The sequence below is a fragment of the Pelmatolapia mariae genome, linkage group LG13, assembly GCF_036321145.2.
Source record: "Pelmatolapia mariae isolate MD_Pm_ZW linkage group LG13, Pm_UMD_F_2, whole genome shotgun sequence".
NCBI lineage: Eukaryota > Metazoa > Chordata > Actinopteri > Cichliformes > Cichlidae > Pelmatolapia > Pelmatolapia mariae.
The window spans coordinates 10430440-10458401 of NC_086238.1; the positions used below are offsets into that span (position 1 = coordinate 10430440).

General features: G+C 40.2%; 1 protein-coding gene across 2 annotated transcripts; it reads left to right on the top strand.

Moving 5' to 3' along the window:
* The first annotated feature begins 4 nt into the window (after positions 1-4).
* tp53bp2a (tumor protein p53 binding protein, 2a) lies at positions 5-27962 on the top strand. 2 transcript variants are annotated; one of them, XM_063491142.2, is made up of 20 exons: positions 5-101; positions 416-582; positions 11370-11517; positions 12483-12596; positions 14568-14638; positions 15279-15380; positions 16702-16876; positions 17071-17252; positions 17344-17508; positions 19217-19264; positions 20438-20621; positions 22712-22834; positions 22992-23113; positions 23242-23650; positions 24115-24956; positions 25661-25798; positions 25907-26040; positions 26212-26378; positions 26495-26694; positions 26784-27962. In XM_063491142.2, exons 2-20 carry the CDS (start codon positions 556-558, stop codon positions 26823-26825), a joined length of 3393 nt encoding a protein of 1130 aa, XP_063347212.1. In that variant the 5' UTR covers positions 5-101; positions 416-555; the 3' UTR covers positions 26826-27962. The 2 variants fall into 2 exon arrangements, with proteins under 2 accessions (XP_063347212.1, XP_063347213.1); XM_063491143.2 differs by lacking the exon at positions 19217-19264 and having other exon boundaries at positions 26784-27961.

Consider the following 27962-nt stretch of genomic DNA (forward strand, 5'->3'; position numbering starts at 1 on the left):
GTTTCCTCTCGCTACGTCACTCTGGGATAGGCTGCCTGCGGGCGACTGAGCTACGCTGTCATTCAACGGGGTTTCGAGACGATTACCTACGTATTTTCTTGGTGAGTAAAACCTTAAAAAAATTATTAAGTATTTCCATTTAAACGCGTGTGTGTATCCCCACTCACAAACCTTGTTTTTTTATTTTATTTACGTCGATCCTCGCGCTCGCTTTTGCGAGCATTACAAAGTTTTAAAGCGATGCTCGCGCAACCACAACGGAAACTTTTGCCGTGAAGGCCTCGGTATCTGTAGCAACAGGTCTACGACACGAGATGCAGTTAACTTTAGTGCTTTTTGTTTTTGTATTCTTTTTATTTTTTGTCGAATTTTAGAGCGTAACCATGTTTTGTTGTGTTGTCTTTTTTTAACGCAGGACTGGATCCCCCCCCTCCATAAGAAGGAGAAAGTAGCCTTGCCTGTCGCGGCTTTAGGCTCTGGGATTACAGCGATCGCCAGTCCCAACAGCCTTCGTCGAAACTGCCAGCGGGGATTCATGCTGTGTGCGTTAGCTAAATGCGGTACGAAGCTAAAATGATGCCGGTGAGTTTTATTTTATTTTCATGGCTATAAGTTTTAACCTTGTCCCATTGCGCAAACCCCCTGTTTTCGATATTGTATCACGCTGCGGCGCTATCATTGTGAATTACCTGGGCATTTAAATTGAGGTGGTAAGTTGATGCGGTTGCTACTTTGTGTCATTACTATGTCGACACAGCCGTCTGTTGTGAAGTTTATTGGCTACCATAGATGCTTGTGTTTGCGTTAGTGTGTGTTTCCCTCATGTGATTTTACACTCATGCAAGACTTAGTCACCTATAAACCAGTCGTAATCTCAAGTATTGTCGGTATATAGGCAGGATTCACCTGCCAGTTCTTGGCTGGCACTGGACCTATCCTCAGCTCTGGACTCCTGCCATGTCATCCCCATCATCTTCAACATCATCAGAGGTTCATTGCTTTTGCTGCAGTGCAAGGCTCTCTCTCTTTCTCAGCACTATCTTAGATGTGTGGATAGGGCAGCACACAGCAGTCTGCCTGCATGTGTGCAGTGTAGAGAAACAACCTTCCTAACAAGTAGAAATAGTGATTAATGAGTAAGGCCCCCTAAACTAGTAAACATTTAACCCTGGCAAATTTTATAATTACCCAAATGTTTCATGGAAAATGGAGCTGCAACTAAGAAACAGTTTCCCAATCAGTCTGTGGATATTTGTTTTGATTCTTGGAAGCTGAAATGATTATAGACTTTTTCAATATTTTTTCCATAGCAAAATACAATACAGACTTTATAAACCAAAATAAGAAAACAATTAACCGTACTTCTCAAACCTCGCCCACTCTACCCCTGTAATACCAAATCAAGGATATGAACAGAGTTAGAGGTCACTGACATATTTTCTCAGTAAGGTATAAAAATAAATGGTAATTTTGTGACATATATGAAGTAAACTAATAACATTACAGTTATGTGTTAGTAACAACAGTTGCCATTCTTTCAGCAAAGGATTTAAATGATTTCCAGGTAGCATAGGAAGTGATTTAATCTTTTATCAAAATAGTTTAGTTTTCTTTGTGTTATTTTATGAACAGACTGTTTTAGCACTGTCTACCACAATTTTCTTTAAAATTTACCTTGTTTCATTAAAATAAATTCTACTTTATTCATTCCCAATTTTGGGGGAAGAAAACTTGAGGTGGTAAGTTGATGCAAAATTGTTTAAGCAAAGTAGGATAACTGTAAAATAACTACCATATGGCAAAACAAAATACCTCAGGGAAAAGGGATGATATAAAATAATAATAATAATAATAATAATAATAATAATTAATAATAATTTTCAAAAAGTAGCTAGACCTGTTATTTCTATATTTTTTCCTTTAGTTTATCTCTTTAATTCTGATTTGAATAATTCAGATAACTATGATACATGGTCATATTTTCATTTTGTCTTAATGTGAACAGCTGATGACACACTGTGTTTAATGTTGCGCCTATGTGTAGGATCTACTACTGTGGCCCTTCTCTCCTCAGACCTGTGCTACCTGTGTTCTTTCATTGAATTAATCATCTTAGCAGTGGAGAGAGTCGTGTTCGGACGACTCCTGTCTGGCGCATGACCTCAGTCTGCTACTGGCACATACTTGTTTGTTATTGCCAAGCTCGTTTCTAGTGGACACTGATATAAACTGTCACCCTTACATAACAGAGCTGTTTCTTTATTGGCCCTTAATAATTACCCCGTTTGCTCCATCTCTGTCACCTGAGGATATCTTTCTATGTGCTTTTGCTGTAAATGGGATACAGCTCCTGCTGCTCGCTGATAAACACACACTGGTCTTTATGTAGATGTGTCTGATGTGAGGTATTGTTTTATAAATTACACCAATAGCCCATGACCCTGCTCGTGCAGGCTAGGGGCTTGTGGGGTAGTGAGAATGGAGTGTCGTAATTGCTTGCTGGGATGGTAAATAGGGGGTCACTGTTTCCTGAGCACAATGGGCTGCAGGGACTCTTTAGCAGCGTGCTGTGGTGGGTACATTGTGTGTGTTTGCCTGTGCTGTGCCAATACCCTGATAAGGGATGTTCACCCTTAATTAAACCGTGGCATGGAATAACTCATTTACTCCTGATTTACTTTTATCTCTCCTGAAACCAGCCTTTGTTCTGCAGACATGAATTAATGTCACATTTAGGCTTGAGTTCTCTGCTGGTTTATTAGCCCATATTTTCTCTTTGTCCACTTTTTGACAAGATTAATTATACTCTATTGACAACATAAAATAACAGAAACCAAGCTGGAAGAATACGTTTTGTTTGTTTTTGTTTTGTTGTGGGGGTTTTGTGTTTTTGTTTTTTTGTGTTTTGTGTTTTCTCTTCACATACCGAACACTTCCTCATTCTTCTCCCATGATGTGTGTTGCTTCGGTGTGTAGATTTTCAAACAGATACAATTTTGTGCACCTGGCTTACATTATTTAGTTTTTCATTCTTTCACTGCTCACATTTGTACCGTGTCTTGGTTCCACATCATCAAATCTCAGTGTGCCAAGACTTTATGGTGGTGCTTTGATGGTGGGAAAGTGAGCTAATGCTGTGGGAAGCCTGATTTTGCTGTATGTGTCAACAGAAACCTGAGCAGGCTTTCTCTTTGAGTGCCACAGGCTTTGTGTTTACTCTGTGGGAGAGTTGTGTTGGTTACATAAGCAGATAGTCACATGTGATAGACAAGGACGTTCATGTTTTGACTTTATCCTTAAGAAGAAGATTGACAGGAAGACCTTTGTTAGCTGAGAACAGTTGTGTAAAAACACAGTAGGTCTGTAATATTTTGTTTTCTCATCAAAGGAGTGCACAAAATAATTTCTAAGGTGAAGAGGAAGTTCTTGTGAATGGTTGAACGCTCTGGTGACCATGTTGTTTACAGCCACAGGTCTTATAGAGAAGCTGAATAATCTTCTTGAATGCATACTGTTAGACTGTGCTGTGCACCAGTGCCTCAACCACAACTCTACATTCACCTGGTTTCTGAGAGGAATCACCTGAGCTGGTGTCAGATTACAGCAATTGAATATAAAGTCGCTCACTGGGAATGATCCATTTGAAAAGGATAAATGTACATTAAAGTGGTGCAAAATTTCAGTAGAACTCACTTTCACAATAGACAGTTCTCTGTCTAATGTTGAGCTGCTGAATGAACAGAGAGGTCGTGTGGGGTATAGGTAATGTCAGGAAGCAAAATGTCCTTTTGTATAAATCGTTAATATAGCTGACCCCTATCTCAATGATAAGGGAAATGAATAAACAGGATGCAGTTCCTTTTTTTTTTTTGACACAGGATGTTTTTTGTTTGATGGCAAACATTCATTTTGCTTTATCACCAGTATGGTACATAGATTTATTGACAATGGTAGTTATGACATGTGTGAAGGAACAAAAGACCTAAACTAGAAGTTTTGGTTAACTAAGAGAGAGCACTTGAATAACTGAATTTGAAAATTTTTCATTTTTCACATTTACTTAACAGGTTTCCACACGGGAAGAGACTAGCAGCAAAGCTAAGACTGTAGATAATCAGTGACATTCAGTAACAGGCAAGCAATGAATGGTGACAACCCAGATTGGATGGATCCAGCCTTAAGGGCGGTCTACACAGGAAGCTATTTGTCATGCAATTGTCCCTGACGGTTGGTTGCTATGTAGGTAGCCCCTATATAATGTATTTACCACCCCATCATATATCAATCACTGGTATTCTTTGCTCTCAGAATTGAACAAAAGTTTAGCTCGGGAATCATCCACTGGCTTTTTGGCCTATCACTGCTTGAAGTTGCTGAATACAAGAGATGCTCTATGTTCTCTGGTTGCCAAATTTCTGCTAGTCATCTACTTTGTTGAAGTAGTCAAGTGTTGACCAGAGAACGTACAACAACTTCAAGTGTTGATGGGCAAAATAGCTGATGACACAAAGCTCTCCGTTATTTCCGTTGCTGCAGGGACTTTTTGGTGGAAACAAATTGTATAATTTAGTCCTGAAAAGTTCCTCTAGTAGCAAAGGTCTTCTGTACTGGTACGACTACAGTCATTCACTCTGCTGCTTCACCAAGGTTTCATTTTTACATATGACTGATTAAAGGTCACAAAGGCATCATTCACTGCTACATTTTGAATCGCATTTGTTTTTCGCATAAAATAAGAGTTGATAAAGGATAATTTTGCTTGCAGTTAAATCCCACACAGTGGGCATTTTTTATTCAGTTTTTGTTGCACTCTTCATATTTTAAGTATCTGTATTTTCTCTAATAACCTTCAGGCTGTGACTAGTTCTCGGAACATCTTCATCCAAGAGTCATGAAGCATTGGAAAAGGGGGAAAAAAAGGATACATCCTTTCCTTTCTGCTTAATTTTGACTCCCATTTCCCTTATCTCCCAGATAAGCCGAAAGTAGGAACTCTCTCATCACGTAGACCAGAAATAGAAGAGCATTGCAAGACCGCAGATTATGAAGTGATAGGCTAAGTACTGCAGTGCAGACATAGAGAAGAGGCTTTTGTGATGGAAGCTTTCTGCAGCTTCATGTACTGTAAAAGCAGCTTCCCCCCCCGAATGTTGCAGTTCAATAAGACTACTGTGCTTTTTGCTGTTTGTTACCCCTGACCTTTTCTCCCGTGCCCCCTCATCCCTCTAATGCAGCACAGAAAATGAGGGAGAGGGAACGCGAGATGAAGAGAAATAATGCACAGAGCCGTTTCAGTTTCATAGAGTTTTTTGCTGCCTCGCCTTTTTGAAGGACTGCTAAGCTGGAACTGTGTCAGGCAGAGAGAACTAAGGCACGCACACACAGGAAGATGCTGCTGCAGTGTCTTACAAACCTTTGGTAATTAGATTCAGAGGTGACTCCGTCAACAAGACTTAGTTGACTCATTCGCTTACTACAGCAATATCTGTAATTGAAAGTGGGTGTGGACAGAAGGTCCAGCACCCCTTAGGTGAAGTGCCCTCGGGCATACTTGAAGATATGGCTTCTGTTATCTTCTGCTGCTATCATACTATCTACTTTCCCACCCACTCCATTTACCCTAAGGCATTGTGTTACATGTTGCATATGTTTATATGGAAGTGGTAATGCGTCTTAATATATTGTTTTTAACCTGTCAGACAGTGTATCTTATTTATGTACTGATTTCATCCATATGAAATCAAGTCTTATACGTGATTTTTTTTTTCATATCATATTGTGTATTATCATATAAATCAGATCACAATGTCTTCAAACTGTTTTAAATTGTTCACAAACAACCTCACAAAAAGACAAAAAACTATTTACTCACTACTGAGCCAAGAAACATTCAGATTTAAATGAAGAAAAACCTAAAGAAAACTGACATGTTTACTAATTTGTGGTCCGCTTATGCTCCTACGGACACAAAAAAGGGGGCAACAAATGCAGTAGTGTCTCAGTAAAGTGAGCAATGAGGCTCATGTATAGTATAGATGTGCGACTTGATAACAAATCCGATGTACTAAAGTATGACACAGCTGTTCAGCTCTGTGTACAACTGGAAAGGGATGTGCTAACAGTTCTCTGAGAGAAATGTTAGCACATATACTACTGTCAACTGTTCCTCCAACACTGAGGGCCAACCCAGCCTGATGTGTTTCTAACTCTGTTCCAGCCACCAGATTGGTTCAGCACAGCACTATTGTCATTGCCATTGGCCTTTCGTGCCAAAACGTGGATGGAATGAATTCTATTGACTTTATATTGACCGCGTCTCGTTTTTCTATCAAGGAAAATTTACTTTGTGAAAACTGTCTTTATCTTTTTTCATCTAGCCCTATCCGAAGGCTAACCATGTCCAGTGTTGCTGTGGGTTTTTAGTTGTGCTGATGTAAACAAAATATTGATTTTTGAAGAGTAAACAATCTGGAAGTGGAGACGCTATGCACGTTTTCATCCATCCATTTTCTTCCTCCATTGCATGAGAGGTGGGGGTTACACCCCAGACAGGTCGCTTGTCTGCAGGGCTAACAGAGAGAAGAAACATTCTTGACTCTACTAGAGTATCTTTATATGAGGAACGATTCAGAATAATGACTTTATATTTTATACTGGGCCCTTCTGCAGCTTCTGTCTGAAACTTTTTTTTTTCTCTGATTGGCTCCTCCTCTCAAACAGAACGCTTGACCAGCAGGTGGGTACGGCTGCTGCTGTTTAAGGAAATGCTGTGTGTCCAAGATGACCATATTAGGGATATCCAATTTCAGTGACACCATGTAGAACCAAGCAGTAACAAAACTGACCTAGTTGAAACAGAAACAGCTTTTGACTCTGGGATTACTTATTTAAACAATGACCTTGTTCTTGTATACTTGCTATGTTTAATTTGAGGTTCTATAAGTGTGACAGTTAAAATACACGAGCAAGGAAAGTAATAATAGGTCCTTTTAATACTTCACCCATTAATAGTCATCAGGGGATGGGTGTGGGAATTTAACTTTGGTTATATGCTACTCTTTGCATTGACAGTACATGAGATACTGCGTCTTCTGTACTTGTCTATTGGAAGCTAATTATATAATAAATTCTCTGTGACAGGACTGACTTTCATTTGGTAGTAATTGTTATATTGCAGAGTAATTGAATTATAGTACAATCTCGTGTGTTATTCCCGGAAATTGGAAACTGCAGTGGCATGCAGTTTTGATCACTCTTAACTCAATATGTGACCAACTGCATCTAGACAATTACCTTAAGAGACTCTTGCAGGAGGATTGACCCTCAGATGGAGAGAGTGGATTTTCAAGGTGGGACATGAAGAATGATATGCTTTTAGGAGTCAAATTATCTAAGGAGTATTTTTCTAACTTCATTTTCCTTTGACCTGTCCTAACCTAACACATTGAACATCAAGAGACAAAATGCCTGTAAACTGTTCTCTCTGTGTCTACCAGTCTGTTGCTACATGTTGCATGAACCTTATCTTAACAATCAGTGGGAGTGCCACAATCTCTCTGTCACACACACACACACACACACACACACACACACACAAAACATTCCTTTGTGCAATTGGCTACAGGTAGAGTGCTGATATTTAAACTCAAGTCATCTCAAAGTGCCCTGTCTGAACTGGAGAGGCTTGAAAAGCTTGTTCAGGTCTGCAGCCTGTGGCATCTGCTTTAAGGATCCAAATTACACTGCAAAAGGCAAAGAAAATCAGCATTTTTTTAAACTTCATAGCTTGTCTGTTCAGTACCCAGAATTTGACAGAATTGTCCTCCACCGCCCTAAAGGGACTGGAGCTCATTTAACTTGGATACAGGAGAATCGCAGACAAAGAAGCCACTTTCAGTGAAATAACCCAGGATAGCATATCTTTGTTTTTTTTTTCCCCCCCTCTGTCTTTCTGAACCTTTTAGCTCAAGTGTTGCCAGCTGCAGTCACTCTCCTACTCTTAGATGTCTTCCTCTTGCAGTGTCTTTTGTCTGAGGTTTTGATGTTACAGCCTTTCATGTCAGAGAGAGACACAGTCTTGTCAATGTTATTGCATCTTGAACAAAGGATCCTACGCGAACTCTTAAAATTGTGGCAGTTTATTATTATTTTTCAATTAATTAATTTTTTTGAGAATACGTGGTCAGACTGTTTTGCACCTATTCACTGCAGGCCACTGTTCAACCTCCAAGAAAAAAACATGATCCTATAATATAGTAAGACATAATGGCCATAGCCTAGCTGCAAGCTAGTGTGTTTCAGCTTATTATTGTCCCCTGAGCCAGCAGGCTGTTAAAAGGCTATATTTTTATACAGCGGATTAACGTAATCCCTGCGATAAAATGACCTAACCATATAGCTGCCCCGCTTTGAGGGTATCTACAGTGTAGACAGCAGTATTATGGCCACATTTCTTTGCATTGGCTATAATTGTCCGTTTGCAATTCTGAGCTGCCACATCACCCTCAAAACCCTGGGAGCCAGGTTTGACTTAGCTGATGCTATGATGGAAATAGAAATCTTTTGCTATAATAGTGAGCCACAGCAGCCGAGGCAGCTTGTCCCTTCTCCTTCCCCAGGGGTCTTTACCCTCTCTAAAATAAAATAGGAAGGGAAGTGCAATTCAGCAATTGCTTCTGTCATCCTCTCCACACCTAATAGAAAGCAAGTGGAGCATATTTCTGTCAAACATTGTCACATAAAATCATGATATTGCCAGCTCCCTTCGAACTATGTAAAGCTACACAAAGCAGTATTTTCTGGTAGGCTGTTGAGCTACTGTTTGTCTATTTTGCATTGTACCTATCAGGCTGTTACTGAGCTACTTAATTTTACTTGCTGCTGTATCAATGAATATTTAATGAACACTCAATTTGTTTGGCTGAGTCAAACACCTAGTTACGGTAATCTTGCCTGTCTGAGTAGGTACGCTTCTTAAAACTTGAAGAGGGTCTGCGGTGTAGTTGCTTATTGTTGAGTAGACCATAAATTATAAAGATGTAGACATAATGATGAAAACACTTATCTGATATTTACTGCAGCACATTAAATAAATTCAGAAAAATAAATTCCTGTAATTTACCTTGCATGCACTGCTTTGTTTGTAATGAAAAGTCTACAAGACCTATCATTTTGAGACCTTAAAAGGTTTGCAAGGATCAAAGACAAAAAATGAATTAAAGGAAATGTGTTTCCACACGTCATTTTGAATGTTTCAAAGTTTCCAAAACAATATGAAAATTGGCCTCATAGATTTTTGTATTTGTATTTATGGTTTATACAGCTTTTGTACCATGTGTGCTATATCATAGCGAATAAGCAGTGACCACATGCTTTAGGTGGATGAAGGTCAACTGCAAAGTGCTCAGTCATCTAGATGGATAGTTGAAGTGAATACTGGTGGTCTTGGATCATCAACTTTAGTGCTGCAGCAAACTGGATTTTAGTGGGGGCGTTGCCAGCGTCGGAGATTATATTCTCTTCCCATCTGTGGTTCTCTCTTTTCCTACTATCTGTCAGCGCTCTCTTTCACTCTCCAAATATTAATAGGTTCACTTTAGCACTTTGGATTTCTGGGAAGTTTTCATGATGTCACCGTCTCATTCTGAAAGATCTACCAATTGTGTGTTGTTGTTGTTTTTAAATAATTTGATGAAGGCAGACTATATGGGTGATTTTAATTGTGTTTTTAGCATGAATGCTTAAACTATTCTAATTAACAGACACAAAAAGCCGCCATTTTAGTTTTACTTTCCAGGGTAGTGTTCTGCCACAGAGGGTAGTCTTTGGTTAGAAACACAGCTTTCTGTTTACAGCTTTCTCTTCTCTACATTACTGACAGGCATGACTCACAGCTGATTTGCTCTATTCATGAGAATCTTTCATTTGCATCCCCATTGATTCTGGCAGTTGAGTCAGGTCCTCTGACTCAGACCAGTGCCCGTTGATTCCACCTTCTGTGTGATAAAACAAACCTCTGGTTGTAGATGTTGCTTAGGAGATCTTCAGAGGGAACGTTTCACCTGCCCACTCACTTAGTAAGCTTCATTTGAGGAAGAAAAGGGGGATAAAGCCCCTTATCCTAAGGCTGTTGCTCTTTTGCGCAGTACACACCACAGTTAAAAAACAACCCAAATACTTTTGTTTCTGCACCAGCTGCTCTGCATGCTCACCCCTTCAAGTTCTTTGTGCCTGTGACCTGGCTGACCTCATGTTCCCACCGAAGCCCCCGTAGGCATGGCTATTCACAGCAACTCAGAATAGAAAAACCTGGCAGTGTAACCTGGAGGTTCTGGACATTTAAAACAATACGGCTCTTACAGTTACACGCTTTTCAGGATACTCTGTCTGAAGTCACTGTGAAGGCACGACACTGTGCCAAAACCTGGGTTTGAAACAAAACAGTTCAGTATGTTCAAGGCATGCAATATCCCAAGACACCTTAGGATGCCTTATCAACTCCTATTATGTGCTCATATTACAGATTGGGGGCATATTCCATTACAAGCCTTAAGCTTCTTAGCACTTATCTTTTTATGACTGTATGATACTCGTACACTGACTTTTGATGTTTGTGTTTCCTGTCAGCGATTTATATAGGTTTTGGAATATCACAGACATTTCAGATGCATATTTTTTAAATAATCTGTGAAGGCTTTTGTTTGACTCAGCCCTTCTTTAATTGTTTTGACAATTGCTGCCTATTATAGCAATAAAGATGAGTAATATCCCATATAAGTATTGATTTTAGAGTTGATTTTAAAAGGTTGTAAGTGACTGTCTGCATTTGGATCCTTGCTGATAGACAGCTCAATTTTCTGCTCAGTGTCAGTGTGTTTATTTTCTGTAGTAGCTGGAGGCATACAAATTCCAATTTATTACAAACTGCTTCATTGAGATTAGCCCATTTCTCTGTAGATTGATATAAACCAGCCTTGAGCAGCTGTCAGTCACACACTTGCATAAGAACCTAGTGGTCTGCTCATTCAGAGTGCTTGACGGGGTTTTTTAGTGTGTGTACGTTGGGATGGAGGGATCTCTCACAGTGGTGACAGCACTAGTTAGTGAGTGAAATGGAATTTCAAGATCTGGCCTCTAGTTTTTCTGTTGACACAGAGGTATGAGGCCTGGGAAGCAGATCTGCTATCAGTGAAGCTCACATATTATACAATCTATACAAACAATGAACCAAGAGGAAATTGGACACCAATTCCAGAGAACTTTTATGTTTACCTTACTTCTACTAACTCTAACAGGATCCTCTCGCTTGTGATCTTAATTAGCTCTATCTAATCTACTGGGTTATCTGCTTCTCTCTCCTGCTGTTCCAGATGTTCCTGACTGTATACCTCAGTAACAATGACCAGCATTTTACTGAGGTTCCTGTTACTCCGGAGACGCTGTGCCGGGATGTGGTGGACTTGTGCAAAGAGCCGGGGGAAACGGACTGCCACCTGTCTGAGATGTGGCGTGGATCTGGTGAGTGACAGTGCTCTTTTGTTTGTGGAGTATCTGAAGGAACAGGAGTCAGTGTGTGGACACATTTAGTTTTTATTTTATTTAGACAAAAAGTGCTTTTTCTCACGTTGACCACTTTGTGGTTTGTGATTAGCTTTGTGGTCATCTGCTAGGCAGTTTTTAAAGTGTTTGCCTCTTTTGAGTCTACCATGCAAATAGCGTAGAGCCCTAATCTCTGCATCAAACACAAGCACCTAAACATTTCTTACATCTCTCAGGTGGGAGGTGAGGAGTGACGTTGAGATTTCATGCCTGCCTCATTTTCACCGTTTCTAAGAGTCAAGGAGTATACAACATCAGAACTCAAGGAGCCAGGCTTCATAGCCGTTTCCATGGTGATACTGCTGTAATAGTGAAAAAGTGCCAATTATTGTGTTTGAGTACTTCCAGGAGTGGTCTGAAAGGAGATTGATGAATACTGAAGAGATTGTCTCATTTTGCACCCATTCACCACAGGCCACTTTTGAATCTCCTTGAAAACACAGCAGTGACATTTTGCATCCAAATTAGATGTAAAGTTATAAATTATATTTAGAATATTTTACTTAACTGCTTCATTTTGCATTTCTACCATTATTAAAAGATCAGTTTCACTCACCTCTACTTAAGCATAATGTGTCAGCTCATCTGTGTAATGAAATGCTCAAAGAAAATGTCTGAAGAACAGCTGATGAGCTCAGTGCCAAGAGGCATAATTGACAGTGCGTTATAGTTGTTTCCCCTGAAGTCATTGCTTAGATAGATCAACGGCATGCAAACTGTGTTGACAAAATGAATCATCCTTCAATTTGGGTTAGACTGGATTCACTGAGTAAATGGCATGTGCAAACTTGACATGCATTCGTGTTTTAGTCAATCCAAGTGAAATATTATGAAAACTTTTCAATATTTATTTGTGGGCTAAAATGTTTTATTTCGACTTGCAGAGAGACCTGTAGGTGATGGGGAGAGGATGCTGGATGTGCTCCAACGATGGGGACAGCACAGATCAGAGGTGCGCTTCTTTCTCCGTCACAACAGAGCTCCTAGCAGGGAATCAGGTAAGCAACTGTTTGCAATACACAACAGATAGTGAAAAGAGGCTTTAATGTCTGATACTTCTCACACACAAGAGTTATGATTGGGTGAGCACTGTCTCCAGAGGTGCCTGCTGTCTTTATAATGCACTATTCACTCAATAAACACTATGGTATTTTTCAAACGTTTATCCAGAAGAGGGTTTTATATTTGGAGCCCTCAGATCCTTGATCCTTGCTGGAATCAGAGTGTCCGAGTCACACTATCAGAAGTCTGTTACTTTTCAATTTTCTTATTAACACAGAAAAGTCTAGTATTTTTTTCATAGACTATCCTCTCAACCCCGAGTTGCATAACTAAGCCCTTTTTACCTCTCACAGCTTGAGTCTGGCCCAGGGATTAGGTGGCTGTTTTCCCTTTGTGTTATCTTAGCCCGCTGTTGTTTTCCCACACTGAGAGCTTAGCTCTGATCATTATTTGCAACACAGCTCTGTATTAAAATTTTCAGTTACTGCATTTTTATGCGGGTTTATTTGGTCCTGTTGCCGTGTTTACATTAGTTACGGCAGTACGGATGTACTCTGTCCTGCCCTCAGGTTGCAGTTAGTTAAATGTTTATACTTCCCCGATACTGTTCGAGCATGTTCTTTTTCACATGTCGGAGGATAAAATGGAATGTCACCAATCTATTGGACTGCCAGTACATTTGAACTTCTTTTCATTAATCTAATGTTATGTCTGCGTCATGTCTGAGTAAGCAGCCCACTAGATTTTCTGTAAAAGCCGCAACACTAATTATACTTTTTACAGACCTTTACTTTCAGCATAGCATGAATACGAAATGCAATCATTAACAAACAGGCACAGACAAAATTCTCAAGTTACTGGGCAAAAAAACATGATTAGTTTGAAGACTGCCCTAAACATGAATAATCTTACTTTTCTACTATACTTTTTTACTATAACACACAGACTCTGTAGTTAGTGACAAAGAACTAAACCTTTGGAAAGAAGGCCGAAAGAACTAAACCTTCAAAAGAGTTGTCACGCTTCACCAAATTCAGTGCCAGTGTGACAATAATCAATGACACATAGGCAACAAAATGCCCCCGAAAACATGGGTGTACTTCTGCTCTGTCATTGACTTGATATATCTAAATGAAGTTTGGAAAATTAACGGAAAATTAATCACTGTGTGACTGTCTGAATGCTGTGACTGTAACAGTTTGCGTCACTCTTGAGCTTAGCAGTGTCTTACATTCCCATCAATGATTAACCAGCATCTATTAAACCAGTTATTTAGCTTCTGGAGCAGCAACCCATGAGGCTTTGATCTATGGGCTTGCATGAAGCTCTAATCGTGGTTGGTCAATCCTCTTTAAACCACATATGGATTACAAATAGAAACCAAAAAGCTTCCTGTACTAACAATACTCAATGTTAAAAATTCTTCACATTGATTTTCAGACATCTGTTTATAGCGATTAGTGTGTATCTAGCATGCATACTGTATGCTAGCAGTTAAACTATATAGTAAAACTATTATGGGCTTTCATCATGGGATAATACTTTAGGGATAGGACCCAGATTGTCAGACATGCATGCCAAATGCCAGTAAAACGGTTGGCTATATGGTTATATCTTCCTAGACAAGCATATATACATGCAGTAGTGTACCCACCCCACTAATAAGTCATTATTGATGAGGTTGAATCCCAAGAGATTTTTTACAAATTACAAAACGCACTGAGGTAAAGAAGTTAAAATAATTCAGTACTAGCCTGTCATTTTTTCAGCTGGTATGCACCCTCCCCTATAGCATGTCAAGACAAACCTATAAGTCTAAATGTGTATGATTGTTTGTCAGAGACACTGAAGGGCAAAAGGACAACAGGAAGTTCCAGCCATTTTTTTTTCTTGTTGATCTTTCATTTCTTTTAAGGTGCTCTAAATTTTAATGTCTGATGAAATCTCCACTTATTTTCGTTACTTAGGAGGATCAAGAGGCTCAGATTCAAAGAGAAATGGAGTGAAGGGTCCCCCAGACAGAAGGATGGAGAATGGGGTGAGTTATTAACTTTTTTTCTGACAAGTGGTTGAAATGGTTTACACTATTTTACATTGCTTTTATTTTAATTTGAAATGAAGGTAAAAAAAAATGCAAAATTTTTCTCACTTTGAATGGTAGCTGATGTGAATAATTTGAAACATGTCAATTTAGAACAATGTCTTTTTTTTTAAATTTTACTAATAAGGGTCATGCATTTAGTATCGGCATAAAATCGTCACCCAAAATGCAATTTCTTTATACTTGATGAGTTGAAGTTAATTGTGTGCTCTGGGATACTGATTAGTTCCATTCAGTTCTCACACCCTGCAGTGTATTTCTGCAAAATTAATCAGTGCATCATAACATGGATATGACTGCAAAATGATTATTCAGCTGAGGATGTCTCCTTGGGGAATAAATATTGTACAATGAATTCTGAAATCCCCCCAAAATGCTTAAACTGCTCCCCCTTTTAAGGAGTATAACTGAAACTAAATCTGATGTTTCAGTAATCTCCCGCATATGTTTTGCATTTTTGACTTTAGGCCTCCTGTTATAATTTTATTTTACACTTTTATAGTGGGAAAAATGCCTTCAGCTTAAATATATATTTAAAACATGAATGTGTTTCTTTTTGTTCTTTCTTTCTACACAGGTGGCAACGCCCCGGATGGACATGACGCTGGCTGAGCTACAAGAGATGGCTGCCAGACAGCAGCAGCAGATAGAAGCCCAACAGCAACTTCTTGCCTCCAAGGTGCATAAAAAAAAGTGCAGTAGAAAGAGATGGGTGCCTATAAGAGATTAAGGGGTTAAGTGGAGACAGTATTGAAGTCAATACTGGACTAAAAATGAGTTCATTTGAAACATTCTATTGTACTTATATAATGCATGTTTATGTAGAGTTTGTGATAGACAGGTAAGACATGGGTGAATGTGGGCATAGTTTCATTTGAGAAGCCTGAGACAGTTTACTGTCTCAGGTTCTCACTGTGTGGGACACATCTGATATCTAAACTTGTTTTTTTACTTTGCTCAGGATTAATTGACAACAAGAAAGATATGATAGAAAATAGGTGTGATATAATGAAATACTTAACTGAGTGCTTATTCCTTCTATGTTTTTGTTTTTGTTTTGTTTTTTTGCGGAAGCACTTTAAAATGTTTTTGTTCTTCTGAATCACCCACACAGTATATGCAGTTTTATAGTAACTTTAAAAACTTTGTGACTTTGTCTTCTTTTACTTCCTTAAATATGCTCCTAGGGCTGTGGTTTAGGTCCTTTAAGCATTTAAGCATTCACTTCCAAGCACTGTGTATACCTCAGCACAGTATAACAAGTCCAGGAATGTGACTTCCAAGCAGTCAAGTACAAGCATTACATGTATACTTGACTGCTTGGAGTAAATAAAGGGGCATTGTCGTCATCATCACCTGACCCGTGGCTGGGATGTGCTTATCTTGGAACCTGCTGGGAGAGCTCTGTCATGTTTACAACATACCATTTCACACCTGAAGAGTGATGATTGATTCTGAAACCAACCAATTTTTAAATACCATTGCTAACATTTAAGCTTTCTGTAGTCAGAATTTGTTCGATTTTTTTGCTGGATCCAGTGGAAGTAATGCAATCTATCTCCCTCTCAAGCCCCCCCCCCGATTCATTTTCAGTACTTTCCACAGTTGCATCTGTTTCTGCTATTTAACTACCTGGGAATAGCTTCCCAAGGCTACCAGGGAAAGCAAGTTACTTCCTGTTTTTTATTACAGCCAAGGACTTGTGGCAGGAAGTATTTTGCACTGAAAGCAAGGGTTATAGGCAACCCAGTTATCAGTGACTTCATTTTTTTTTCAGTAGCATTACATTGTGCAAACATCATAGAAGGAAAAATTTACCTATTGTCTGTTCAGAGGAAGACGAACCAGGAAAGACTTCTATCAGTGGCCCTTATATGTGTAGCCCACAAACATTTAAGCAGTGTACATAGTGCAGTCATGCCTGAGGAGGGATGTGTTTGTTTAATTATATATTTTTTTAACAAGTGCTCTGCTTCCCCTTTGCTCTTTCTTGTCTCTAGGAACAGCGGCTACGCTACTTGAAGCAGCAAGAGCAGCGTCAGCAGCAACAGGCATCTGAGCAGGAGAAGCTCCAGCGCCTCAGAGAGAACATTGAGAATCAGGAAGCTCGGCTCAAGAAGGTCCGGGCCCTCAAGGGTCAGGTGGAGCAGAAACGTGTCAGCAATGGCAAACTGGGTGAGTTCGTTGACTTTGAATTCACAACTGGATGCCTGCTAAGAGTATGGTGTGAACCATGAAAGTTTCAAATTTAATTGGATTAAGATGCACTGTATTTCTGTGACTGACTGTCAACATTATATTGTTTGTCTCTCTTTGCATTCTTCTTCTTACCTCTGTCATCATCACACTCAATCCCTCTCCCTTTCCAGTGGAGGAGATAGAGCAAATGAATAACCTGTTCCAGCAGAAGCAGAGAGAACTAGTGATGGCTGCGTCCAAGGTGGAGGAGCTCAGCCGGCAGCTGGAGTTGCTCAAAAATGGCAAAATGGATAACTTCCATGACAACCAGAGCTCGGTTGCAGAGCTGGACCGCCTCTACAAAGAGCTACAGGTGTGAAGTAATAAAGGAAAATTCAAGTCCAAACATATTACTTGTTTAAAATTAGCACAGTTTTTGATTTGTGTTTGTGCTGGTTGGTCAGCTGAGGAACAAGCTCAACCAGGATCAAAACTCAAAGCTCCAGCACCAGAGAGAAAGTCTGAATAAGCGCAACCTGGAAGTGGCTGCTATGGACAAACGGATCAGTGAGCTCCGAGACCGGCTGTGGAAAAAGAAGGCAGCCCTGCAGCAGAAAGAGAACTTGCCCGTAAGTATTATTGCACCAAAACTACATTTAAAAACAAAAACAAAAAACCAAACAAACCAAAAAAAAACATCGCTTTAATTGTTATATGGCACCCTGACAATCTTTCAGGGTACTAATTTTAATTTCTGGTACTAACTAGTAGAAATGCTTTTGCTCAGAACTCCCCCTAGTGGCGTCATGATAAAAAACTTTTTGTATCTCTACTTCTGACATTCGGAGCTCAAGCTTCTCACACTTTCTTTCCTCTGTTTGGAGATGGTCACGTGGCGCTCCCTCCACCCCCACCCCTCCTCACTCACTCAGAGCAATCAGTTCCTATCTGTCTTTTTCCAATATTGGATCTTGGTGGGAAAGGAAGGTTGTTCTGATCATATAGAGGAATTGAGTTTGATTTTTCACTCCCACTCCTCGGTTGTGTTTTCAGTCCCATTTGACAGAAACAAAGCCAGACGATGAGAGAGGAATAGTATGTGCAGACTTCCTATCACAGACACGCAGGAATGTCAGTGAAGATGCTATCTATTTCTGGTGGGGCTTATAAACATGAAAAGTGGAAGAATTCAGTTTGAAGGAAACCTGCCTTTTTAAGAAAAACGTTGCCTTTTTAAACTGTCTTTTATGCAAACATTTATGGCAAGATTGAACTCACATTAAAAATCAGAAGGCTGAGTAATGCAGTCTGTGGTGGTAATCCTGTTTAGTGTTGAGGTATCAGTTCTGATCTCACTCTCTGGTGTCTTTCTACTCCTCTCCCCCCCCTTCTAAAAGATGTTTGAAGGTTGCCATGGGACTGTAAATAAATCAACATAGATTTTTTTGAAACAGACTGTGAGAAGAAAAATTACCATATTTACTGCTTGAGGTTAAATCTGAGGGTGGACAAAATAAATGAAATAAATAAATAAAAAATCCTGATTGATTGATTGGTATTGTGCTTTCACCTTCTCAATTACATGAGTCACTGTAATCTGTCCTCTATGCACTTATTTAATTATGTTCTCCTAATCGGGGCTTTATTGGCTTCCATCACGAACTTTCTATTACAACTCAACCCTTTAACTACAAATATTATTTTTCATTAAAAGCTGATACAGTCGTTTGTTATGTTTTATCGGTGTTTTTAGATTCAAAATACAGCCTCGTGAGTATTTGGTTTGCAGTATTTACTCAGCCAAAACAGTGTTGAAGATTAAAAGTTAAAACATAAATAATAAATTTTAGAAGGAAATGTAAATCTATTTTAATTGTTTAGATAATGAGCAACTCGTGCATTACTTTATAGCCTTCTGGCCTCTTTTCTTAATGTCATATGTAATAAAGGAGAAGCAGTACATAGAAAGGTGTTTATGTGTGCATGTGTGTTTGAGAGGAAAGCTTGAATAGGGGCTCGTGAGGTGATTTACCCACACCCTGCCTAGAATCATAATGAGTGAGCCTTTTTCTCACCAGCACAAAGACACACTCCATCCAAGCTGCTCTCTCCTCCTACTAAACAGCAAGCGTCCGGCTGACATCACCCAGCAAACACGTCTGAACATATTGACCAAGAGGTAGTCTGAGAGCTGCCAGCTGAGAGTCATCTCACACCATCTTAGTCACATACTTCAGAAAACAGTGAAAAGGGCCAATACTGGATAGAGGAGGAAAAAGGGGGGATTATTTGGTATTTTGAACTTCTGTTGCATGTTTGTGCTTTTGTTTTCTCAAGAATGGCTATCCTGGTAAAGAGAGGGCTTCAAAAGAAACTCACCTTCAGGTAACTAAACTAGTATTGCAGCTATACATATGTACCTGTTTGATTTCTAAACTGAATGTGATTTGGCTCTTCAGACTTTGTTAGTTTTTGCATTTGTTTAACTTTTGTTGCTCCATTCATTTGATGGATAAAACCTACAATGATCATTTTGTTGTAAAGGGAAACAATATAGGACCAGCTTTTGTTGAGCTGTAAGAACTCACGCCAACTTATAGGTGAACATTGATCAGTCAGTTTTCTACATGTGGATAATAAAAAAAGGCATGAATTGCTGTGTTTATATTGAAGGTGCTGTCCTAACTTAATAAAGCAACAACATTTAGGAGACTGCTGTGCTGCTCTGGAGTCATTAGATCTTAAAATGTGTTGTGTTTTTTTTTTTTTAAATTTAAAACATTTCTTTCATTTGTAATAAGTAAACATTGTAAATATGCAAATAAACTGTATTTTATGTGTGTGTGTGATATAGTAGTTCAGCAGTAACTTAACAGCCATTGCTGAGAAATTAACTGGATATCTATGAAAGTGCTTTTTTTGTTCTGGATTATAACACCTGCTTATTCTTGGGTTTTTGCCGCCTTGTGGCATTTATCAACATTTGTTTCTATATGACAAATCCTACATACTTGGACTCCTTGCCTGGCCATCTTTAGGTTTATACACCACCAACTGGCATAAATACAAAGGTCCCACACTAAGGTTCTTGAGAGTAAACTTCACAAAACAAATTATCATTCTGAAAAAGGCTGAACACTTCCTTGCTCACAAGAGTTAATCCATGTTTTGTTTTGTTTTTTCTATCTTTGGGTGGGGAGGAATAAAAACACGCCCTGCTCTGGCACCACGCACAGGCTAAAGTGAACTTTTCACCCACCTAGTAGAAAGAACTTGTATAGGAGAATATTCAAGTTTCCCATTTTTCATCCACTGTGTATTTGTTTAAGTAATCGACTTAAGTGCCTCTCATTTTTGAAAAATACATTTTTCAAAATTGTTGTCAGCATGTTTTCTGTGGACTCATTTCAGCAGTTTACAGTTTTGATTACCATTCTGTCATTTATGTTCTTTGTCTAAATATTGTATTCCCTTTCTGTGGTTTACTGTAATACAGGCTTTTTAATTGCTCTCACTAACCAGTCTTCTTTTTACTTTCTCTACCCTTTCACTGTACAGTTGCCCTCCGATGCCCAAGCCGGACAGCAGTCGGGTCCGTCTCGTGTGGCAGCGGTCGGTCCGTACATCCAGTCGTCCACTATGCCGAGGGGCCCAGCGAGACACGATTTGCTTGTAAAACCTGCCTACCCAGACGGCACTGCCACCCTCCCAGCCCACGAGCCACAGAGCAAAGCGGGAACAGGTGAGCACCCAGACTCCACAGTCTGAAGTGTTGCTGCTCTTAAAAGTTTTTCCTTTTCTGATTTTGACTCAAATATCAGGCTGTCATCTTTACATCACCAGCTAAATTATGTTTCTTGTTTTTTGTTTTGTTTTTGTTTTTTCAGTTAAGTAGGTTTTGTTAATTTCAGCATGATGATAGGTAAAAGTCTTTTCACTCTTCAGTAAAGGAGTAGATAAGTGCTGTATAAAGAGCAGTTCATTAACCATTTACCATTTACAGCAGGAGGAAAGGAGTCTGGGACACCTGCTGGTTGTGATGTCTTTTTGAGCTCAGAAGGTAGCTAGTTACTTCCTGGGTGCTGTGCTGTGATCTAGCATGGCTTAGCCTGAGCTTCACAGTCTTTTGGGTTTTTTTGGATGTTTTTTTTTTCTTTTTTCTTTTTTTTTAACACTTTTTTAGGTTTTGAGTGAAGTAGTTTGAGTTTTTGTTTTGCCAAAGTGTGTGTCTCGCATGCCTTTCTTAATATAGATTCAGAAACAGCTATACAGAAAATTATTTATACCATAAGAAATTAAAGCTCCAAACAATGCTATTTACCTTTATTTTATTAAGGCTGCAAATTAGTCCCTAATGTAGTTGCTCCCGTGCTGCTTTAAAAGCAATCTGTTTCACATCTTGTTACATGGTAAACTGGGGACAACACTAAGGTGTGTTCTATGTAATGGAAGTGAAAGTGTGATCCAACCAATGAGAGACCAGAGCAACATATTGTTCTTTCTACCATCCTCCACACTGTAATTCCTTCTTATGTGCTTCATCTCTCTATCTTTTGGGATAAGAGAGTTACTCTCTCATCCTAAAATTGGTCTGTCAGTAAGACTTTGTGCCAGCAGTATGCTTCAGGTTATTAAAAATGAATGATCCAACACCAAAATTAGTCATTACAAAACAACAACAGAAGAAATCGTCATCTCATGTTTTCCTATTTAAAGCAATTTCACATACCAAAAGTGAATGGAACAGGCATCTCTCCAGTCTGTTGTGGTGTTGCATGCAATTATTTCTGCATGCTGAGTTGATTTGCAGTATGGAAAGAAGAGAGATAGGGATGGGCGGGGATGAGAAGGGATCTGCTCTTTCTATACACCCATTCCCATTTCCTCTCTATCAGAGATGTTGTGCACATTAACAGGCAGGCTCCTGGGGGTTGTGCTGCTGTCTGCATGGCCCCTTGGGGGGCCCAAGCTGGGCCCATCCAAAATCATGTTTAGAACCAGAGGAGATCTGGAGCTTTAAGGCTACTTTGGTTTTTTTTGTCTTTCGAATGCATCTTCCTCAGAAGCCATGTTCTTGCTTAAGCCTCTGAAAGAGCTGCGGGCTAAAAGAAAAGGTACACACTTGTGTTGTGTGTGTGTGTGTGTGCATGTGCATGTATGCGCTTCCCGATATCTTTGCTTAGATGTTTTCATTTTTCATGACTGTTATCTTCACCAAAAATGAGTTTTTTATCATTTCCTTGCTGGATCGTTGATCCCGTTTGCTTGTTTTGCTGCTGTTTGTTAAAGCGTGCTTGTTGAGTTTCCTCCTCAGTTCTTTTTCTGCAGCTCTAAATGGGTCAGTTGGAACAAACACATAACCTTCACTTGAACTGACATCCTGGGTGCACTGAGACCAACCCAATCTGGTCTGGACTGGTCTAGAAAAATATATGGGTCTGTTGGTTTATTTGTACAGCCCTTCTTCAGATGGACCATTTAACTAAAGTGTGTAGACACTGTGACGGAAGTCATGGTTTTGCTATGTGTTGCTACTTTTGCTAGTTGTAAGATACCCCTCCATGCTTTTGTGGGTTATCTGACCAGAGATTTATGCAGACATGCAAGCGAATGAGCAAATGAAGAGCAATGCAAAATGCCACAAAATCTGTTGTTGTTTTCCAAAAAAGGTTTGTTATGTATGACACTGCACAACACAAAGCTCTATGAACTTTGTGTTTATAATGAATGAATTTCTGTGTTGGTGCTTTAGTTCATTATTTCTTTAAAATGAGATGCAATGGGTTTTTATACTTACTTTATCTTCTCTGTCCTCTTCTGCTGGCTCACCAGGCCTTCAGCCAGGGAAACTGGCAGAGTGGAGTTCTTCAGGTCCAGAGCCCAACACCAATGGTCATGGTTCTGCTTCAACACTGCCACGAATGAACTCTCACTCCAGCTCTAACACAGACCAAGGTAAAGACACAGGCACATACTGCACATGTGCAGAAATAAAGTGTAATCCCTTCCTGTTCCTATAAAACGAGATTTTTTTTTATTTTTTTTATTTTTTTATCTCAAACTGTGTTGAAACTAATTTCTACATCATCTTCTCCATGTGTTTTGTGGCTAGATGATTCAGAATTGAAGAGGGACAGGAAAGTGCGTCCATATTCCATGTTTGAGCCAACAGAGGCTCCGGCTGCCTCCCTCCGCAAAAACCAGAGCAGTGATGACCTTGTCAGGGATGCTCAGGTGAGGGGGAATGAAAACTCACTTTTTATGTCATCACGAGAAAAGGAAAATACTAGAAAGATTTGTTAATACCTGTAGAAATAACCCTAGCTAATTTACTATCTTTCTCTTTCCTCAACTTCCATCAGTCGGCTCCCAAAGCTCCAGTCAAGGTACCTCCCCCTGTCCCCAGCAAACCGAAAGGCCCCGTTATTGTTCCCTATGGCAAACCAGGCCTCAACACAGGCACCTTCCCTAAAGCCAAGCCCCACGGCCAGCAGCCCCACACCGCCGCCCAGAGCCGCAGCCCTCACCCACCGTCACAGAGCCAGACACTCCCTCTACCCTCCAAGCAGGACACTCCACCTGCAGCCACGATACGGCCCTTCACCCCAGACCTGTCCCCCAAAGAAGCCAACCTGAGTAAACCGCAAACCTTAGATACCAGCTCCATTTACTCCATGTACACACAGCAGTCGGGTTCAGGAAAGCCTTTCCCAGCTGTTGTGCCGGGTTCTGTCAACAGGGCTCAAAACCGCACCAACGGATTTGTCAGTAGTAAGTATATATATATTAAGCATCTTTGTGTACACAGTTGATGTACATGGATTTGTATATAAAAAATGAAAATGAAGTTTATCAAAGTCCTGAATCTGTCCTCAGAATCTTTTTGTATTCCACACTAACTCTGTAAAATAATATAGCCCATTCATTTAATGAGGAAGACGAAATGGGAAAAAACTTACAACTTGTTGTAATTAATGAATTAAGATAAATACAAAAAAATCATCACATACATTGTTATTATGAATTGCAATGTAACAATAGAAAGCATAATGATTATGCTGTGACATGGTGAAGGCTGCTGTAAAGAAGCTCCATCCAAAGATTATCATGTTAGTAGAAGTAGAAGGGAGAGAAGTGGTGAAATTTGTCCAAAAAAGAGCTATGCACCAAAAGATTTCTTTTTCTTTTTTTTCTCCCGCTGTCTTAAACACTTGTTTCCTGTTTTTTGTTTGTAGTGTATAGTAAACCAGTGATCTCCAGTGGAGGCTCCCAGCATCCAGAGAATCCATACTTAGAGCGTCGCTCCCCAGCCCCAGAAACTGAAGTTGACAACAATGGAACCAACAACGCAGGCTCCAGCTCATCTGAGGGGCAGCAGCCAGAGACAGAGCGCATCCCCCGGCCGCTCAGCCCTACCAAGCTGCTTCCCTTCATTTCCAACCCCTACAGGCAGAGCGATGGTGACCTGGAAGCCCTGAGAAAGAAACTCTACAATGCCCCTCGGCCTCTGAAGAAACGCAGTTCCATCACTGAACCAGAGGGTCCGGCAGGGCCCAACATTCAGAAACTCCTTTATCAGAAAACTACCCTGGCAGCTATGGAGACCACTCTGAACACACCAGCCACTCCCACATTTACTGGAGAAGCAGCAAAAGCGGTGGAAGGATCAGCCGGACCACATGGTTCAAGCCTTCCGACTGGCACCGAAAACTACCCATCAGAGAGAGGACAAACTCAGGAACCCTCACAGACCACAGGTATCAACACTCCACTTCCAGCCTTTACTGAACAGCCCTACACACCACCGGCCATCCCGGAGACTGAGGAAATTATTCCCCCTCCTCCACCATCCCACCCAGCCCCAAGGCCAGATGATGCTCTTTTCCCACCGCCACCACCTCCTGGTCTGGAGGACACAGAACCTAGTTTGCCCCCTCCACCTCCAGAAGGCTTCCTGGAAGAATTCCCCCCATACCCACCACCTCCATACCCCAGCGGAGCAGAGCAGGACAGCTTGGGGGAGGACACCTTCAACATGAAAGCACCTGAGGTCACTGGACAGGTCACTCTGCCACCGGTATGAATCTTAATCTGTAGAATCTCAATTATAACATGGCTTTTAGCTGTTTGTTTTTGAAAGAAGAACTAGTCATTGCAGTCCACAGGAGACACTACCTGTGTTTGTATTTGCGTGCATTTTGTAAATCCTCTCACATGTTTGTTAGGGGCACATCATGAGTTACACTTGGCCCTGCTGAACAGCAGTGACCTGCTCTGGTGTTATATAATTGAATAATCACCATCAAGTACTGCTATTGTTTCAGGAGAAAATGGACTTCATTCTGCTCTCTCTAAGCCGATATCCACCCCGCTTTGCACAGTTTACGCATTCTCTTAAAAATAAACACCAGTTTACTTTTTCTTGTTGCTTAACTCCTTAAGCGGTTTTGATCTTAAGGTAGCAGGTTTTAACACTGAGAAATCAGTGTTATGACCCATTTTCCACCCCAGTTCCCTCCTTTTGTCACCTCAATTTGAAAGCTAAAGAACCTTTTTTTTCCATATCGGGTTGCATAATCGTGGTGTTGGAGGAATTAATTAGTTTTTTTCAGCTTGTGTTCATAAACTGGATTAGCTTGCTGGAAGCACAAGTCCCTCATTTGCTTTAAGCCCACACTGAGGGCAAGAGCAAGTGGACGTCTCTTCTCTCTGAGATTTATATTTCTTTTCTGTGCTGTTCAAGATCGTTTATGTGATACACTATTATGGTTGTGTCTTTAGGGAAAGAGGACCAATCTGCGCAAGCCTGGTTCTGAACGTATCGACCACAACATGAGAGTCAAGTTCAACCCACTGGCTCTGCTGCTGGACTCTTCTCTGGAGGGAGAGTTTGATCTGGTTCAGAGAATCATCTACGAAGTAAGAAATCTTTCCCACAAGCTTGTTATATATTATATTTTCACTCCTGTTGGTAATCTGCTCTGTTGTTATACTGGTATTTCACTTCTCGTGGTTTCTGAATCACAGGTGGAAGATCCAAGTCAGCCCAACGATGAAGGCATCACTGCTCTACACAACGCTGTCTGTGCCGGCCATACGGAGATTGTAAAGTTCCTGGTTCAGTTTGGTGTCAATGTTAATGCCGCTGATAGTGACGGCTGGTAAGTTCATGCTCGCTGCTGGGCACGTTTATTTTATTTTTGCTTTTTTGGACATTTTAAAGTACTTCTAGCGATCTTTACTGTTTTTCTTTTTTCCTAATACATCTCACATTTTCTCCTCTTTGTTTTTCCATTTTTTTCTTTATTTTTTCAATTAAAAAAAAAAAATAGGACACCTCTTCACTGTGCTGCATCCTGCAACAATGTGCAAGTGTGCAAGTTCTTGGTGGAGTCTGGAGCAGCAGTGTTTGCTATGACTTACAGCGACATGCAAACGGCAGCTGATAAATGTGAAGAGATGGAAGAAGGCTACACCCAGTGCTCTCAGTTCCTCTATGGTCAGTAAAAGCTGTTTTGTATCTCCATTATTGTTTTCCTGTCTTGTGAATGTTGTTTTTTTCCCCCCTCCCTCTTTCAACAAAAACTCAGTGTTTAAAGTGTCATTTTTCCTCAGGCGTGCAAGAAAAAATGGGTATCATGAACAGGGGTGTGGTCTACGCCCTTTGGGACTACTCTGCTGAAAAGCCTGATGAGCTCTCGTTCCACGAGGGAGACTGCATGACCATCGTCCGCAGGGAGGACGAAGATGAGATCGAGTGGTGGTGGGCGCGCATGGGCGACACTGAGGGTTACATTCCCCGCAACCTCTTAGGGGTGAGTTATGAATCGGCGTATTATCAGTCTAGTATTCTAGGTGTTAAAATGTGGATTATTGATATGATTTTTTGTGTTGTCCTCTACAGCTCTACCCCAGAATAAAACCAAGACAGAGGACGCTGGCTTAAAATACAGGAATCCCTGCACATTTCCACTCTGGCAGAACTTTGAACACACACACACACACACTTACATACAGGCTTTAATAGACTGGTGAAGAAAAGGACACCTTGTGAGATGATAAGATGAGGACAGACCAAACAATATGAAGGATCAAATGTTTCCGGCACTTTTCTGTATCGACAAAAGAGAGGGAGTCACCCTTTCTTATTATTTTTTTTATTTTCCTTTCTTCTTTTTAATTACAGGTCACACTGTGTACTGTGTGCTTATGACACTAAAGGCTTTCTTTTCATTTATTTCCACTGCTTTTGTATTTAGTGTCTGGAATGTTGTCTGACGTCACAGTGGGATGTAAAAGGAACAAACAGTATTTTTTATTCATTGAAAGTGATTTTTACACATTGGAGTAGTCTTTTAAATCTTATGTCTGGAATACTGGTTATTTTCTAACACACTTGGGACTCTGTGTTGCATGAGGTTAATGAGTGGAGGGTAATGATGATGCTTTTGAAACACTCTGTTACTGTGACAATCTTTCAGGGCGTACTTGTCATCGCCTGTGTTAAGTCACTGTGCCTCTGTACAACTGCCCTGGAGCTGTAAAGTTTCATCCGTGACCACCGCTGTTCTGGCTAAACAATTAGAAGAAGAAATAACAGCTGGGGGGGAATACAGCGCCGAAGCTGTTTGCTTTATCTCTTGCTGTACGTTCTGTGGTCAATGACACCTCAAAAGCTGGCCTGCTTTCCTGCAGTTGCACGTGGTTGAGATGCCGCAGATAATGTGTATACATGTGTTTCTGTCATAAAAGTTAGCTAAATGTGACTGTAGGAGTTATTTTATTACAAAACGTCATAAGAGGCTGTCTGAGGACACAGGAGATAACATGCAGTATGAGTTTGATACAGCCATTCTGTGAAGACAAAGCTGTCACAAACCTTTTCCAAGTAAAATCGATTCCTAAAAGCAAAAATAAGAATTAAAATAAGATGTAGCTTGAAATATCTCAAGACTCAGCTCACCACATATCAATCAGTGCTGATGTATTTATTTTTTTTGTTACGTTTTTTTTTTTTTTTTTCCCTTAGCCATTTTGTCAGAATTGTAACCACATATGTATTGTAGTATTTCAAACATTTACA

Bases quoted from the DNA above. Each gene is read 5' to 3' on its own strand.
- tp53bp2a (XM_063491142.2), top strand. From the start codon at position 556: ATGCGGTACGAAGCTAAAATGATGCCG. The intron at 25,799-25,906 runs GTAAGAAATCTT...TCTGAATCACAG, and splicing joins TTCAGAGAATCATCTACGAA to GTGGAAGATCCAAGTCAGCC. The intron at 26,041-26,211 runs GTAAGTTCATGC...AAAAAAAAATAG, and splicing joins GCCGCTGATAGTGACGGCTG to GACACCTCTTCACTGTGCTG.